This window comes from Carassius auratus, chromosome 25, assembly GCF_003368295.1.
Source record: "Carassius auratus strain Wakin chromosome 25, ASM336829v1, whole genome shotgun sequence".
Classification (NCBI taxonomy): Eukaryota; Metazoa; Chordata; class Actinopteri; order Cypriniformes; family Cyprinidae; genus Carassius; species Carassius auratus.
In genome coordinates, this window is record NC_039267.1 from 14,039,596 (window position 1) to 14,058,188 (window position 18,593).

At 34.8% G+C, this 18,593-nt stretch overlaps 1 protein-coding gene across 3 annotated transcripts in view; it reads right to left on the reverse strand.

The window, feature by feature from the left end:
- The window catches only part of tln2b (talin 2b), a 161,475-nt gene that overhangs the window by 47,170 nt on the left and 95,712 nt on the right, over window positions 1–18,593 (reverse strand). For all 3 annotated transcript variants that reach the window (XM_026202816.1, XM_026202817.1, XM_026202818.1), the window contains 8 exons: window positions 14,193–14,376; window positions 12,449–12,562; window positions 12,189–12,297; window positions 9,973–10,181; window positions 9,587–9,685; window positions 8,625–8,792; window positions 6,037–6,331; window positions 2,935–3,101 (listed from right to left, as the gene is read on the reverse strand). In XM_026202816.1, coding sequence (XP_026058601.1) covers window positions 2,935–3,101; window positions 6,037–6,331; window positions 8,625–8,792; window positions 9,587–9,685; window positions 9,973–10,181; window positions 12,189–12,297; window positions 12,449–12,562; window positions 14,193–14,376 — 1,345 coding nt within the window. The remainder of the gene's footprint in view (window positions 1–2,934; window positions 3,102–6,036; window positions 6,332–8,624; window positions 8,793–9,586; window positions 9,686–9,972; window positions 10,182–12,188; window positions 12,298–12,448; window positions 12,563–14,192; window positions 14,377–18,593) is intronic.

Below are 18,593 nucleotides of genomic sequence, written 5' to 3' on the forward strand. Positions count from 1 at the left end.
TTGTGAGATATAGTCACAATTATGAGATACAGTCACGATTATGGGAAAACCACAATTGTGAGATACAGTCACGATTACAGGAAATAAAAACACAATTGTGAGATAAACAGTAATAATTATGACATATTTATGGTTATGGGAAATAAAACCACAATTATAGGAAATAAAAATCACGATTGTGAAATATAAAGTAACAATTATGAGATATAATTATGGTTATGGAAATAAAACCACAATTGTGAGATATAGTCACAATTATTGTAAATAAAACCATAATTACGAGATATAAAGTCACAATTATGGGAAATAAAAACACAAAAGTGAGATATACAGTAGTCAAGATTATGAGATATCACAATTATAGAAATAAAGGAACATTTGGGAGCTGTAAGGGCACAACTATGAAATACAGTCACAATAATTAAATAAAACATTAGAACATGTCACTATGAATTGGAAATAGACTTTCAACTGACCCCCCCCCCCCCAAAAAAAATTAAAATAAAATGCTATATTGTTATTGAATAACCTCCCTACATTGCATGTTTACAGTAGTTAGCAAGTGGTATCCAGGTATCAAATCACAAATACAGTTAATTAATCTACATTTAAAAGTATCTCATCTATGAGTGTTCAATCATATAATAATCAAGAACAAAACTTTTAAACAGAGGCAGTGTTATATTTTGAATATAGTCATATATAAACACTGACAGAATACAAACTGCATATTACTTTAAAAACTAGTAGCTAATGTGCCATTTTGAAGCCTTGGTGTTTCTCTTTGTTCCACTTTATCTCCTTGTTTAATGGTTAAACAGAAAGTGAAAGGCAATTCTCAGAGGAAAAAGTTGTCACAGATAAATCCCAGACTCGGTCAGCCCTGTGATGGGAAATTTGTCAACGACAGCAGAACTCTTAGCTACTCCATCCGCGCATTTACAGCGCATTACAAACATTCAATGCAAAGAGGAATTAGGGGCCGTCTTCTCCATCTCTGTTACCAAGGAAACCGTCTGTGGCTCATTCCTCCTCTTTACGTTTGATAATGGCAGTGATGTTGTGATTAATGTATCCTGTATTAAATGTGCCTAACAAACCATGTGCCTGCACTTCATATGGCTGCATAAGAATCCTATCCTGACCATTTATACATCTCTATGTTGCTGATGGAGATTGAAAATTGAATCTGTGGTCCACCTTATCACGAGTCGAATCTAAATGATGGCCCAAGGCTCTTTTAGGTATAAAAGATGAAGCAGTGATGAGGAGAAGCACATTATAGCGAGGCTGCTGATTCTAGGTCCTTCTGATTTTGGATATAAAACAAAACTAAACAAAAACAAAAGCATTCTTTTTACACTTTCAAAAAGATATGTGGCAGTACCATAGATGGTATCATGTTAAACATTTGGTATAGTACTGAATGATTAAATATCATGTTATTACCATGATATGACAAGGCATTCCAAAGAGTAACATGATCGTGCAATGGTAAATGTCCCAAAGCATGGAGCAGCCATGATAAATGTTCAGAAAACATGGTATTACCATGCTGCACATACATACATGAACCCAAAACAAAAACCCCCCAAATAAAACAGAACATAAAACAAAAACTTTAAAACAAAACTGAAAAACCCAAACAAAAAAAACAACAACAACAACAAAAAAAAACAATACAAAACAAAAAACCCAAAACAACAAACAAAACAAAACCCCAAGACATACAAAAAAGAAAACACATAAACAAACAAAATGAAACTACTATGCTGAAAACCAAAGTTGAAATTTGGACCGTATACAGAATGCTGCCTGAAAAAGTAAGATCATTTAATAAACATCTGAAAAATGCAAAAATTAATATAGAAACAAGTCAATTTAATAGTTTTCTTTGGCCAAATTAGAAGGAATGCTTCTCCTGCATGCAGCTGAGAACTAAAGCCATCTCTGGAACAATGCAGAGACCTAATGCAAATATGATTTTAATCCTGGGAGCTTTAGCGTCATTTCATTATATATTGAAGCATAATTTTGTGATAATTTTGTGTGCTATCTATTGGAGAAGACCATTTATGGTTGCTCAAAGTACTTAGTCCACAATACAGCGTTACATGAGACTTTAATATATAGGGGGAAATATATACCAAATATAATATTTCTGAATATTTTTTATGTATATACATATTAAATAATAATTTCTCCTGCTACTTCAGATACAGACAGGCTTGGTTCTAGAATCAGTTCACTGAAGGTGCTTCTGAAATCAGTGAGGGTGCTCTAGCCTTTAATATATATCTATTTGGTCATATTTTAGCCCTGCCCATTGTTATGGTTATTGCAATGATAGTGACATCCGCATATAAATGTCGACACTGCGGATGTCACTCTCGTAACCTTGCAGTGTGTAAGCAGTAACTGGTCCTCTTAGCACTGAGGTGCTCTTGCTTTACGTTTGTTCCCTCTCCCACTTCGTAGAACTGGCCCTGGAGTTATACAACTAATTTCAAATAAAAGTAATGAGTAATTCATATATACTATTAGGTGTGAAAAATGATCAATATCATAAATATTGTCGAAGCCATAGGTATTCATCAAGCAATAGGTTACTGGCCGCCACATCAGTAGCACTAGGGGCGCTAAACTTCAGAGACGGTTAAAAAAAGCAAGAAATTGAATTTATATTTATATACATAAATATACATTGTTATTATTTAACTTATTTATCCACATTTTCTGTACACACACACACACAAAAGAAAAAAAAAAAAAAAAAAATGTATATATATATATATATATATATATATATATATATATATATATATATATATATTATTTGGTGGAAATTGTCATGGTACCTGTCAAAACAAATAATAATCATGGTGTTTTTTATACTATAAATGCAGAGTTTGTATCTTGCTCTAGTTTTCATACCTTCGCAGCTTCCACCATTCTGGCAGTGGCATCGGCCAACAGCTTGGCAGCCGCGAGCAGTTTCTTGGAATTGTCTACATCGATTTCAGCCTCGGCATCGGAGCGCATCGCATTCACCAGGTCCGAGGTGGCCTGGGCCAGAACCCGCGCCTGTCGTACCATTTCACCTGTAAATGTGAAAATAAATGCCATTTAAATGCCACAATATCAGCATGCTGTGTGGCCAGATTTTATATTTCTTCAGAAACATCTACTGGCATATTCTTGGCTCCATCCACAGCATATTCACTCACTGTCCTTGACTCCAGACTGGAGGAGAAAAAAAACCAACAGCCATTTCACGTTTCTTTGATGTGTGTGAATCTGGCTCCGCTGAAGCTGCTCTCTTTGAAAATCAATCTTTCTGCATTCTCTCTGCATATCGCTTCAGGAACCAAAGCGCTCAAATGGTTGTGCACCCGTATGACCTGAAGTACATCATTGATCAAGGGCCCTTTCAAAAGCGTGCCTACTCGTTTTCCATAAATGGACTCTGTATTTCCCGAACACCTACATAGATCCAGAAATACAAGCTTTGACAAGATTATCAAGGGAGAGAGGTGTGCTTAAGGGGTGTTTCACCTCTCGAAACATAGGACGGATTCAGTGTGAAAATAGTAAGCTTGTTAAATCAAGCAGCATTCAGCCATTTTATTTTCTCCATTTCAGAGTTAAATGAGAGAGAGAAAAAAGGCTGGGCTTGATTTGATTCACTTCAAAATGAAAAGTAGGCTTTTCGTAACAGAATGAAGTCAGAGCTGAATACAAGTTCGCAGCTGAATGTAGGCGACAACCTCACTTCTGAAATAACTCCATGTTTGAGGATGCTTTTTGACTGGGATGTGGAGACTAGAGGTCAGGTTCATCTTTGAGAACATCTCAATGTATTTAAACAGAAACACTTCTTTTATAAATGCAGCGCATTTGCCATTATTTGCATTAAATCGGTTAATTAACTGCAAACAGTAGCCTAAAAAAATGCTTAAAAAGCTGTTTGGCTATTGGTTGCTGAAATTCACATTTCTGAACTTCTTTGATTTGTGGTTTACCAAAAAATGGTATTTGGTGGGTTAAAAAAAACATTTATGAATAGATTACTTAATATGTTTGGATAATTATTTTGTTTAAAAATTATTATTTTATTATTTTTTTTTATTCTATCTGTTTTCTTTTTATTTATTATATTAGTTAAAATCCCATGCTACGTGTACTGTGTTAACCTAACTGAGACTTGTTATAGCACTTATATATCATTGCTCTTTTTGTTGTTTTTAATTGCTTCCACTGTCTTCATCTGTAAGTCGCTTTGGATAAAAGCGTCTGCTAAATGAATTAATGTAAATGTAAATGTTTAAATGACAAATGTTTAGCTAAACTTAAAAAAAAAGTCAACTATTTTTTAAATAAATAAATTGGCCTTAACAACAATAGTAATAATAATATCAAGCATCATCATCAATAAAATTGTTTATTGTATTTGCAATAATATAAAGAGATCATACTTTTCATGTTAGAATTAAAAAAATATATTTAGATATAATTCTATAATTTCATCCATCCATCTATCCATATCCTGTCTGAAAAATACGAAGGATTTAATCCCTCTTAATGTTCAAATTGGATCTAAAACATGATATTATATTTTCTGAAATTATTTTAATGAATTTATTTTTGAGTGCATTTTGAGTGATTAATCTGTAAAACAATCAATAAAAAAGGAATAATATTTTTTTTATTTAAATTATAAAAAATAGATTTATTATTTATTGTAATATAAATTATTAAGTTATTCAAAATGCTAAATATATCCAATTGCAAATATTAAGTAATGTTAAGGTCACATGGCTTGAGTGATGTCAGCAAAAAAAGAAAATATCAGCAAATTACTACTGATGAATCATGCACAATACAAACCATAACATTTATTAAAGCAAACAGAGTCAAATATTGATTTATTGTGAACTTTCTAGGTAAACAAATCTTTGATGATGATGATTTGTTGGCTCAGGTTGTTTATCGTGTTCCATGTTTAACTTGAACAGTTGCAGTCAACCCCACCGGCAGCTTTTGCCATGTGTTTTCCTTTAAAAAGTTCAAAGACAGGGCGTGCGTGATTGAGAGCAGATTAGATGCTCTGTAGTGGTTTTATATGACATGTTTTAGAAAACCTCTCGGGCACAGAATCTTTTGAGGATTCTTTAGACGTACGGCCATAGCATAACAAACATATTCAGTTTTGAAAACAGCCCAAAAACATAGCTCAGACCACAGACAAAATCACTTTTAAGGACATCACGGAGTCAAAATAAACTGGGGTCAAATTCTCCCAGAAAAACAACAGGTACAAGATACAAAGGTTGAGCAAAGCTAGCAAGCTAAATATTTGTCTGCTCATGCTATTGGAGAATAAATGTTGCTTACGCTTCACCTGAATTAGGGCTGTGAGCGGGTGAGATGCTAGCGCACAACTGAGAGCTTCAAAATGAGGCCAGGAACACCATAAAAATTGTGCAATTCTGAATATGGAAAAGCTAATCCTATCATGTCACAGCACAGATATGCTTTGTTTGGACGATGTGCCTGAAAGATATTAAAGCTCTCTTGCGTATTACTGTATGCTAATTTGACTTTGATTTCCATTTATTAAATTAATTCTCTGTAGCCTGGAATTGTTTTACTTCCTGTGGTAGAGGCCCATCTATTGCATTTAGTGGCGCTTTTCAAGGCAAAAATCACTTGTTTTATTGCTCATTTGTGTGGTTAGGGGATTTGAACAATCCCTTAACCCCAAGTAATAAACATTGGCGCATAATTCCTCCAGCAATGTGCATGATAGCTCAAATTCGGCAGCTTGTTGAAAAGAGGTGTGCTATTACTTATTGTTCAACCAAATGTTTTTTGGTGGAGAACGCAGGCAAAGAAAACTCTGAAATTACATTAGGTCGCATCTAGGGATCAGTCACACTTGAAGATGAGCACTTTTAACCCCACAAAACACCTTAGCAAACCCATTGTGATTATTCTGGCAAATTTTAGGAAGCTATTGGTTCTGGACAGACTCACCAGCGTCCCCCATTGAGGTGAAAATGCTCTCCGTCACGGTCATGATGGTGTCGGTGGCCTGGTCGTAGCGTCCGATTGGCTCGCCGCAGCTAGCGTAGTGGCGCACGTGCTGCAGCAGGTCGCTGAGGGCCTGGCTGACCGCTCCAGCCGCCATGTTCACCTGTCGGAGCAGCTCGCCCTCCTCTGAGGCGGCGTGACACGCCTTCACACAGCCCTCCACCGATCGCTCCACCAGACGGCCCGCCTCCACCAGCTGCTCCTGACACACCGGGGAGGAGATGGTGGGGCTCACCACCTACAACAATCGCACATTCACCGAAACAGACAGAAGACATTGTGTTCAGAATAGCGACAGATTATTTTGGGCATCAAGTGTAAGGAAGTGTGTGTTTTTAGAGCTGAAAATGAAAATATGAACTCCAAACTGAAATAAGTGACAGAAAACAACATGACACATTATTAAAAATTAAAGGAAAATGAAATAGTGACCAACTGGTGTATCACTGCAGCAAGCTCATAATCATGCCTTTATAAGTTGGAAATAGGACATTTCCGATGATTATATATAAATATGTGTGTGTGTGTGTATAGTGTGATCGCTCCATTTAGGAGTCCCTGACTCGGTTGGAAGAGGTGGGCAAGAGCACAGTTCAGTTATATATAGATCAGTGAGTGTGAGTGCTAACCGCGTCAGTAAAGATTATATCTTTAGCATTTTTCAGATTGGATCCAATAAACACAAATATATTTTATGCATCTTAATGTTTGTAGTGTTTCTTTGTAACTATTATATTTTGAATTTAATTTTCCTTTCATTAAGTTTTTTTTATGTGCACTTTGAGTGAATATTTTGCTCATTTTATTACTTTAAGCAAAAAATTGTATATATATTTATATATTATGATCAAATTATGTCATACCATACACTACCATTCAGGTTCGGGATGAGTAAGATTTTTTTTATTAAAGAAATGATTACTTTTCTTCAGTAAAGATGCATTTAATTGACCAAAATTAAAGCCATTTAACATTAAAGCTATTTAAAATGTGGCATTTTCTTATTTCATATAAATGCTGCCTTTTGAACTTTATATTCATTATATATATATATATATATATATATATATATATATATATATATATATATATATATATATATATATATATATATATAGTCTCAAAAAGAATTGCATCAGTTGCATCACATTAAAAAAACAAAGCTGCATCATGTTATACTGAAGAAAGGGGTAATAATGCTGAAAATTCAGCTTTGATCACTGGAATAAATAATATTTTTAAATATATTAAAACAGAAAACATATTTATTTTAAGTTGCATAAATATTTCACAAGATTTCAGCTTTTACGGTCATTTGTAATCAAATAAATTCAACACAAGACGTTTTTGAAAAACATTAAAAAAAAGTACAGACCCCAAACACTAGCCAACTAACATCAACAAATAGATCATTTTCTCTCCAGACAGATGTGTTTTAGTCACTGATCTCTCTCTCTCTCTCTCTCTCTCTCTCTCTCTCTCTCTCTCTCTCTCTCTATATATATATATATATATATATATATATATATATATATATATATATATATATATGACTGGATCGCTCATTGCGTTCTAAACTGCCAACAGACAGTGAAGCCACCGGTAGTGTTCGATCCGCCATCTTAATAATCCCTACCAGCAGAGAGCACCATTGAGTTACATTCAAGCCGCTTTTCTAAAATAACTCTATTTGAAGCAAATCAGTCAAACGGGACTCGATTTTATGTTACGTTACGTGTAATAAATTAATGTTTACTTCAGATGTTATCTGCAGTGTTTAGGGTGTTTTGGGGCAGGATAAGCGATATATTTAAATCGTTTAGGTGGGTGTGTCTGCTGCGCACTGATGAGTTAGACAACGATCCAACACAAAATATACCTTATTTCTTTATGGACATAATTATTCAGGAATGATTAAACATGAACGTTTTAGTATCAGAAATGGATTTTAATACATTACAATGAATAATACAATTATGTTGTTAATATTGCTCTATAATGAAATTAAAAGCTTAACTTACTATCTGGGAAATAAAGCTTTATGTCTTTAAATCCATACTGTATATAGTCAGTTATTTCTCTGAATAAATTCAGATTTCAGAACGAACACTTTGTCGTTTGTTTTATATGTTGAGGTTGTGTCCGTCTGATGTTTATCGTGTTCATGATGCTCACTACTGTAATGAACGTAGCTTTTTAATATTTTTTTTAATAGGGGAAATTCCCGACATTTAAAAATTTACCGTTTACATGCCTAGGGTGTTTGCATTGTAATAATGTGCAGAGATACTTCATATTTATAAACGCTGACTTGTTAGGTGATGTTTTCTCATTAAAATCATACAAATTCCTATTAATTCAATAGAATGTTTTCGCACACTAGAGATTCACTTTCATGACGTCATGAGCAATCCAGTTCTATGTTATAGATCAGTGGTTCTAGTGTATTAAGTGTGTTCTAGTTTAAAGGTCATCAGTAATATTTACAAATTACCAGCAGCATTCACTCCCCAATAAACTCTGATAAGTACCTTTGTACAGGCCACCAGCTGTGAGGTGGAGAGCGCGCACTGCGTGGCGGCGGTAATGACTCGGTTCTGCAGCGCCGTGTCCTCAGCCACCTGTGCCACGTTCTTGGCTTTCAGCACCAGCATGGCAGCAGCATTAGCTACGGCTTTAGCCAGGTTCATCATAATGTCCTGAAACATATTCGTCATCAGAGCAACACACTGTGAGGCAACCTGGCCAAGACTAATGAATCAAACAACAAGGATAGAGTTTAACAGAATAAAACAGAGGGCAATAAAAGGCTTTCAGAGGCTAACTGACTGTGACAGCATCAGCTGAACCACACTAAATCAAATTTTACGTGTAGAAAATGGGCGCTAAAGTGTTTACAACAAGAGAAAACTGCTTTGCCAAGAAATAATGAGATGAGAAGCATGTGATTGGCTGAGGGATTTGACATGAACCAATCAGTGAATGCAGGCAAACAAGAGAGCACAACAGAAGTTGCAGATCCCATTTTTTGCAGAAAAATCCCATTCATTTTTTACCCATTTTATCCAGATATATATTTCCAGATACCTGGAAAACATCTGCTGTGTACAAACATCTGATAAATATCTTTAGATGTCAGTTACACACATTCTAAAATAACCAAACTCCTTAAAGACATTTTAGGTAATACTTTAGTATAGGGTCCAATTCACACTAATAAGTAGTTGCTTATTAACATGTATATTATTAACATATTGGCTGTTTATTAGTGCTTATAAAGAACATATAATGCATGACATCTATAATCCTACCCAATACCCTAAACTTAACAACTACCTTATAAACTATTAATAAGCAGAAAATAAGGAGTTAATTGAGGCAAAAGTCATAGTTAATGGTTAGTTAATAGTGAGAATTGGACCCTAAAATAAAGTATGACCAAAAATTATTTATTTATTATCTTTGTGCATTTATTCCAGAAAGAAAGACGCACCTGGAACCTCTCGTCAGTTTCTCCTTCTCCCATTTGTTTCAAAAGATCTCCGCTGGCCTGGCCGATGCTGCCCGCCGCCGTCAACACCGTCTGTCTGGGCTGTGGGGTGATATTGGCACATAAGAAATGACCCTCGTAATGCCACCGCAATGTCTCAAAACTCAAACGCACAGCTAATCACATCCTGTCTATCCGCTCTGCACCCCACTACAATTACCCTGTCGAGCACAAGCCAAACAAGTAAACAGATTGTGACTGCGCTCCGAAAACCAGGATGGAAAAACACAGCTTAACGAGTTCATTATCAAATCCGCCTGTAAACAGTAGTGCGTTATTGGTGGATTAGATGTGAAGGGGTCGAGGGTTTGCATGCTTGCATTCATCACCTCTCCAGAAGCTGGTTCCACGGCTCTGAGCAGGTCAGAAACAGCCCCTGTGAGGGTCCGGGCCGCCCCCATTAGATTCTGCCCGCTGCCCACCTCGTCCTCCATCAGAGCCGCAAGGAGCTTCACCCCTTTGGACATCTCGGTCAGGTTGGAGGAGATGGTGGTGATTGCGCAGCCCACGGCGGTGTAATCCGTGTCCGTAGGGTCACCTGGAAGGATTGGAAAGAGACATGGACAAAGAGTGAGAGATTCGAGTTCACTCAAAACCAGAAACACACTGTCAGTAATTATTCACATATTCTGGAAATGGTGGTGGCAGAAATGAATTTTTCTTTGATATTTCTGAATTAAAAAGGCTCATTTGTCTTGTTAAGGATAATTAAAAATATTATTAAAAAGTAATGTATTAATAAAATTAAAGATATCTATTATTTTGTGTCTCAAATACATACAATTAAACCATAATTAAATCAGAATTTCACAATTTCTGCATAACTTGACAAGTACTGTCACTGTTAACTGAAAAACTATAAAAAATTATTTTCAGCAATTTAAATTAAACTGAAACAAGATAAAATGTTACTATTAGAAGAACAAAAATTATCTAAAATAAAAATTAGAAATAACTGAAATAAACAAATTTAAGTATTGAAATTGCTTAAACTAAAAACAAAAGTAAAAAATATATATATATATTGAAAAATATCACATAAAATTACTAAACTTTACATTTTAATTTAACAATTACAATAAAAACTGAGAATATAAAATTAACTTAATTCAACTGAATCATAATTTCACAAGTTCTGCGTAACTCGACAGGGGCTGTAATTGTTAAATGAAACCAAAACTACTAAAAATCATTATAAGTAATTGAAATGAAACTAATTATTATTATTTTTTAATTAGAAGACAATCTATTACAAAAATGAATAACGATATCTCTGAAATAAATACGTTAAAATACTAAAATTATTTAAACTAAGAACTACAAATTAAAGCTACTGCATATAGAAAAGAAAAAAAAATTAAAATTAAAAATAAGAATATAAAAATGAAATTAATTCAAATAATAATTACAACTATAATAGTATGTAAATAATATGAAATTAACACTACAAAACTACAGCTTCGAAATGATAGTTTTAAAAATGTAATAAATCATATATTTATATTACTGACTTCAGTATTTTAAGACCAAATTTGATAAGTAGGAAAAATAAACAATGATTCGATAAACTGATGAATTGTTCCCAATAGCAAGTCGAGCCAATTTTTCTTTCATGGCTTTAACAAGCACCACTCAGATCTGCAACGTGCTAATAATGTGATCATTATTAGTGATCTCACTCAAAATGAGATCCATATGAAGCCAAACACACATGCATTCCATCTCTAGTGCACACATCCACACTTCACATCATATCCTAACAAGATCCTCAGGGCATGAGAACAGATGTAAAGCACAGGCTGCAAAAAAGCAGTAAAGTTTGAGCCGGGCTGCTGGTTAACAGGCAAATCTCTGCACTATCAAACAGATGGCATGAGGAGATTAAATCCAGCAAAAAACCTGGTCTGGTCTGCATGGAGGCTCTCCAGAACGTAGGAAGAAATACACAAATCCTGCCAAACAGTTCAGCTTCAGGACAACAAACTTCACATTCATTAATGGAAATATTTATTAGTGCAATTGGAGAGTGACTTATTATTCAGCAGTGAGAGGAAACATTTTTCCTTCATCAGTTGCTGGTATAAACCAAGAAAAGTAGGTAATGCATGTGTCAATTTCTTCTAAATCATCATCTTTTCATCCACTAGTGGTATTGGACAAATTATGTGTATTCATTTATGGCCTGAAATAATGTCCAACAGTGTATACTCATCACAGCAGTCATTTTTAGGAAAGTTATGATCATTTCCAACATAAATTTCATTTCCACCACATTGTTTGCCTTGCTAGGGATAATTTAAAAATGTGATTCTTCCATAATACACACTAAAATAATAACGGCAGTTTTTGCAGAATTTGTCATATTTGTAGCTCAATTTGAAAAGATGCACAAATGGAATTTTTATTTTATTTACTTCAATACAATTTTATTAAACTGTATTACATAAAAGTAAAAAGTACTGAAAAGAAAATGACACCATGTATTGTTTTGAATGTCAATAAAGGTCCAGAAGGTTTATGGGTAATTTCTTATTCGGTTACATACCGGCAGTGAGGTTGACCACTGACGCGGTTCCAGCCGTGATGGCGTCCACTTGGGAGTGAATCTCGTGTTTGGATTCATCCACCTTGTTTTGAACCCACACTCTGGATGCCTTTTTGGAGAAGTGAAAGGACAGTGAATATTAGCATAATCATGTCTTTTTTCTAAGAAATAAGGTTCACAGCAATGCAACATCATTATTTTTGCACTAGTTGCACACTTTGCATTAAAAAAAGTGTATTTTTCTTAGTATAATTTCTTACCATATCTTGTCCTAGTGGTGGAAGATCGTCTACCTCTCCCAGGTCAGATTGTGCCTGCTGGACAGCCTGCATACTGGTGTTGATAGTTCCCATCAGTGCTTGCTGGGCCAGACTCTGACGGCACAGGAGTCATTTTAAGCAAAAAAAAAATAGGCTTTTAATAAATTCTACGGATGTACGCAAACACAAGGTAGATATGCATCTATTTAGCACATTGCAGTGTATGAATACATTTTTAAGGGAGAAAAGTTAACAGTCAATGGTGTAGTTATGTATTGCTCACACAGCAGTCACTTTCAAACCAAGGAGCTTTCTGTCTGTCAAAACGGCGCAAATCCCCCAAAAAACTTGAAGTGACTGCACAAAAATAAAAAAAAATTCACTAAAAATGGTACTGTCAATGTGCACGTTAACATGCTGTACACACCTAGTGGTTTAATGCCACAAACATTTGAAGATAAATTAGTAAATGAAGATAAGCATGGGCAAACCTTTGACCATTAAAGGGTTACTTCACCCCAAAATGAAAATGTTGTCATTAATCACTTACCCCCATGTCATTACAAACCTATAAAAGATTAATTCATCTTCGGAACACAACGACTTAAAAAATAATGACTTTATTGAACAATTTGTCTCCACTGTGTCTCTCCGCATCACCTTAGTGGCATTTTGGAGAATATCTGCTGAACGCAACATACAAACTTTTGTGTCAGCCGTACCACAAGGACACGCTGTTCTTGTTCAAATAAAACCATAAATACATGTCGAAAATGTTTCCTTGTGGCACGGCTGATACAGCGTACGCTGCTTGTTTTTAGCGGATATTCTCTAAAATGAATGATGCGGAGAAACCCTGAGGATTACGAATTGTAGAATAAAGTTGTTATTTTAGTTTTCTTTGCATACAAAAATTATACTCGTCGCTTCATAACATTACAGTTGAACCACTGATGGCAGATGGACTATTCTGACAGTGTTTTTCATGCTTTTCTGGACATTGACAGTGTAATTTACTTGGCAGTCAATGGGACTGTCACAAGCCTCCCAGTTTTCATCCAAAATATCTTCAATAGTGTTCGGAAGACGAACAAAGCTTTTACGGGTTTGGAACGACATGGTGATTAATAACAAAATGTTCATTTAATGGTGGAGTATCCATTTAATTTACACAACAAAAATGTTTTGGGGACCTGAAAATGCTAACTTTTGAATACAAAAAATGATGTTATTGTTTTTGAAAAGTATACTGTATTCTCAAGTGAAGTGAGTTGAGGCTTGGACCCGGAAACAGTGCTTCTTATGTTATCGGTTAACAAAGTTATTTACTTAAAAAAAAAAAAAAAAAAATCTAATTTTCACTTCGTTTAACTAGATAAACTAAAATAGCGAACTGAAACTTAAATAAAAATTAATTAAAACACAATTTACTACAGTAAAAATAAAAAGTACAATAGTGTCTTAAATATTAAAATTTGTAGACTAAAATAGCAGTGCAGAGAAGACCTGATAAATGCTACGTAACCATCAATTTTAATAATTCACCTAGTCGCCACAATCGAAGACCTGAAAGCAACAAACAACCAATTATCCTAATTATCAAATGTGACAGTCTAATTTACAATATGTTAGGCACAAATAAATCACAATGAAGATTTAGGCAACAGATGGAACCGTGAAAGCAGAACTGCTCTGCATATGATGCGACCGTGATATAAACATCATTGCAGTTGCACATTCTCACCAGAGGGGGCATGTGTCCTCTGTGCATCTGTCCCATGGTGATCTGCTGTTGAGACGAGGGCATGGTGCCCATGTTGAATGTGTCGGGGCCCCCAATTGACCCCGAGCGCATGATGCCAGGCAGCGCCACCGACCCGTGCTCAACTCGACCCACCCGATTAAACTGCTGCTGGAGGATGGTGGACCTATGAAGAAGTAATGGCACATTATCAGATGCTGTCAGCCTGCATTCACCCTTATATCTGTGAATGATGGTTGTTGTTGTTGTTATGGTAATTACTGACAGCCATTAAAACCAGCTGAGCGATGCTTCCCTATCCGCACCAGGAAAACAGACGCTTCAGGCACTATTGCTTAATTACAGCTCATTGTGAGAGGCCTCAATTTTTGGATTATAGTGCTAGAAGTAACATGAGTAGGCTGGCACAAGGACAGACTCAGGCACTGATGCCCGATGTGTCCCCCTCTCCAGCTGAGAGAAGTGGGATGCCGTCGACCATAACAACCACTTTTCAGGCAGCGCTTGAGAGGACGTGACCCATCTGTACATCCCATTCTGATAGAACCAGAGCCCAGCCACTGAGTGTAAAAGCACTGCTGGAGTTGAAGTATGGGGCCATACTTTAAATATTTTTCTTTTTGTTTTTAAAAATCTTTTAATCCTAAAAAAAGAAAAAGTTCAGACCAGATTTTCCAAACAGTTTTAGAATTTTGGATCTTACTATATGTAAGAAACAAATATATAGTTTTATTTTTCATAAATTGTCATGTTATTAGTGTTATTTTCTTTTCATTAACAAATAAATAAAGTTGTACAAAAAACGTGTAGCTAAATGTATTACTACTGTTATCTATTAGTTAAATCTAATACTGCTATTTATCACTGTATTACTATACAGATGCATGTAAAGTAAAATTAATTCAGTGTAAAAACTGTGGAACTTTACATTTGTTTGGAAAACCTTATCAAATGTGATAAATATCAACCCTGTTACCATCTTTGTAGTGTGTAGTAAGAACCTGTTTAATTAAAAGTTGGCTAATTTTATCAGTATCAAAGATAAATGATGCTTTAAAAAAAAACATTAAACTGTAAAACAGTTAACCCTGTTATGGTGATTTTGAATAGTAAGCAATTAAGGAATTTGATATTTGTAGAAATAGAAGTATTTTGTTCACTTTCTAGTTTCACAACCTTGTACAGAAGGCTTGTATTGTCAAATTATACCGTAAAACTGCCAACTCCATTAGCAATATTTTGTATAGTATGTAACTGATTACTGATAATTGGTTATGTAGAAACATCAATTATTCTCTTTATAGTGGTATGACTTCAAGAAAAAGGCTTTTAAAGTCAAATTAAAATATAAAAAAGTCAACCCTGTTACTGTGACTTTGTATAGAAAATTTCAGATAATTGAATAATTTCTATTCATAAAAATATCAGAATTAAATTATCTAAGAAGCACCTTGAAATTTGATTTTGACTGAACAGCAAACCCTGTTAAAATTATTTTCAATAGTAAATAATGGATTATTCACAACTAGATTTGCAGAAATATCAGCATTCTCTTTCTAAAGTAAAAACTGTCATCTCTGTTACTGCCAATCTTTATATAGTACCTTTCTGAAGCCATAATTATATTATAAATATAATTACTTTGACTTCTTAATAACACTTATTTGTTTGTTAGAATGTTTGAAAATTTACAGAAATGTACTTACCCAAACTGCAAAAGACAACAGTTACTCAGAATGACCCAAATACATAAATACCAAGATATATTTACTGAGCGGCTGAGAAATAGCGATGTAGGAAGGGAAATATTCATACATTCACTATCTCTATCTCTCTCTTCCAGAAACCTGATAGCCTAAATTACGTTTTGCTGATGAGGTAGCGCTTTTTGTGGAAATAATAATCTCGCTCTCTTGCCCTCAGCGCCTTCCACATCAAGGGTAAAAGAGGAGAAAAATGTGTCTCCATCTCCTTGTGATCGAAAATGGCAGCGTGCTGCCCGAGCATTTCCTCCAATGTCATTAGACATCTTAGTGCCACTATGAGGTGAATACAAATGAAACACAGTGATTCAAAAAAATAAATAAATTGTTTTAGGTGTGTAATCACAATGCAATTAAAAGTATTATGAAATGGCTGTTGCCTGAAACAGATTCATCCAGCAAGGTGGATTCCTTATCATAGACCAAACCAAACTGATCCTTACTAACATTTTCATGTTCATTTTGTGGAAAACAGTGGATAATATGCTTTGATTATTTTGTTACATTCGTCATCATTTGTCATTGTCATTTTTGTAAATCCTGTCAGATTTTGCTACCTCCCATTAAAACAGATGGTAGCATAATTCGTTAGCGAAAAGTGCTACCTATCAGATTTTGCTTCCAGCATGATATGAATAAAGTGTGAGGCTTTATTAACATGTACACCTACCCTTACTGTAGGGGAAATGCAGTGTTGGTAGTATAATCTGATAATGAGGCGGGACGAGACAAAACCAACAAAACCCATTACAAACGAGGCATTTGTAGCATCCAATGGGGACATAATTACTTATTATAATGACTTATACTGTGTTTTTAAACGTTGCATACCTCATTGCGCTGTGTACACACTCTGCGTCTTTACAACAGTGACATCGAGAATTAAAGTAACACTTTCTTTCTTTGTGTGAAGATTTGGGTGGCGTTATGCAAATCTTTTCACATCATGATGTAGACATGTGGGGACGTGTTAGAACGAGCCATTTTAGAAGGGAGTGGTTGACTTAATCTTTTTAAGAATATCTCTTTGGATTTGAGACTTTAGGCTTTAGTCTTTACAGATCTTCTTTATGCACCAAGACCTTGACACTCCAAAGAGAAAAGAAACCTTTAAATCGCACAAATATGAAAAGAGTCAACCCTGTTACTGTTATCTTGTATAGCAAGCAATTAATTTAGGAAAATTGGATATTTGTATAAATGTAAGCATCATGTTCTCTTTCTAATGTCAAGACCTTGAGCAAAAGGCTTTTAAAATCAAAAACTGTAAAACAGTCAACCATGTTACCAAGATTTTGTATAGTAAGCAATTCAAGAAAATGGGATATTTGTAGAAATATAAGTATCATGATCTCTTTCTAGTTTCATGACCTTGAGCAAAAGGCTTAAGTCAAATTAAACTGTATAATAGTCAACCCTGTTACCATGATTATGTATAGTAAGCAAGTAATTAATGAAAACTAGATACTTATATATATATATATATACTTAAATATAACTATTACATTCTCTTTATAGTGTCACAACCTTGAGCAAAAGTGTTGTAAACTCAAATTACACTGTAAAACAGTCAACCCTGTTACTGTGATTTTGTACTTCAGATAATTGAAAAGTGGATGTTTGTAGAAATATCAACATATCAGCACAACACATTTATAAGTGGGACAAGAAGGTGTCTATGGAAGCATATGGGTAGCATTATTCAATTTGGGATGTAATATGCAAAATGACAATGCAATATGTAAAATGGCAATGCATTTCTGTATTTACATTTAAATTTTCCAATACATTTGTGCAAGGTTTGGTGCAAAATGAAAATGAAAATTTAATTACATAATTTTCATTTGCCATTTACTACACCAGTTTTAATATGTAAAATGAATATTAATTTTAACGCTTTATAAGTTGCAAAATTAAAATGAAAATGTATTACAGAAATGATTAGATATGTCTAACATGTTAAAGCAAAAACTGTGGCAAAATGATCATTTAAATGCTATTTTTCTTAATTGCATTAACACTCACAGTCAAGACACTTACGATTGCATTTTCATTCGGTGTCCCGCAATGAATGTAGCAAAATTCAATGTGCACATTGAAAATGCATTCCGAGCCGATCACGTGTCCCCGCCCTCGCGCCACGTCAATCATTGTGTGAACAAGGCGGGGCTTGCAGAAGGTCAGAGACTCAAATCTCAAGAAGAGGATTCAATCAAGTGAGACAACATGGACAAGACAGTTGGTCCGTGTATGTTTTGATCATTTCGGTTTATGGCTTCAATATTTCATTCGCACTTGTGGGCGGAGCTGAAACGGTGCTTTCATCTGATTGGACGAATCGGATCGGTTTTCATCTGACAGCCTTCAGCTCGGTCTTGTCATTCTTTCAGGCAGAATAAGAGTCAGTGCGAGTGAAGCACTGTAATGTCTGAAACCACCGCTCACTGTTAATTAGCATAATATTTGAATCAGATGTAGCTGGGCACATAATTCGTGCTGCTGAGACCTGCAAATTATTTATAGGTTGTAGTATTGTACGAATATTGTCCCACTGATAAATACAGTGCAAATAGTTCTGTCCCTTTGGATAACAGTGAAGTGGAAATTAAAATCAATAATA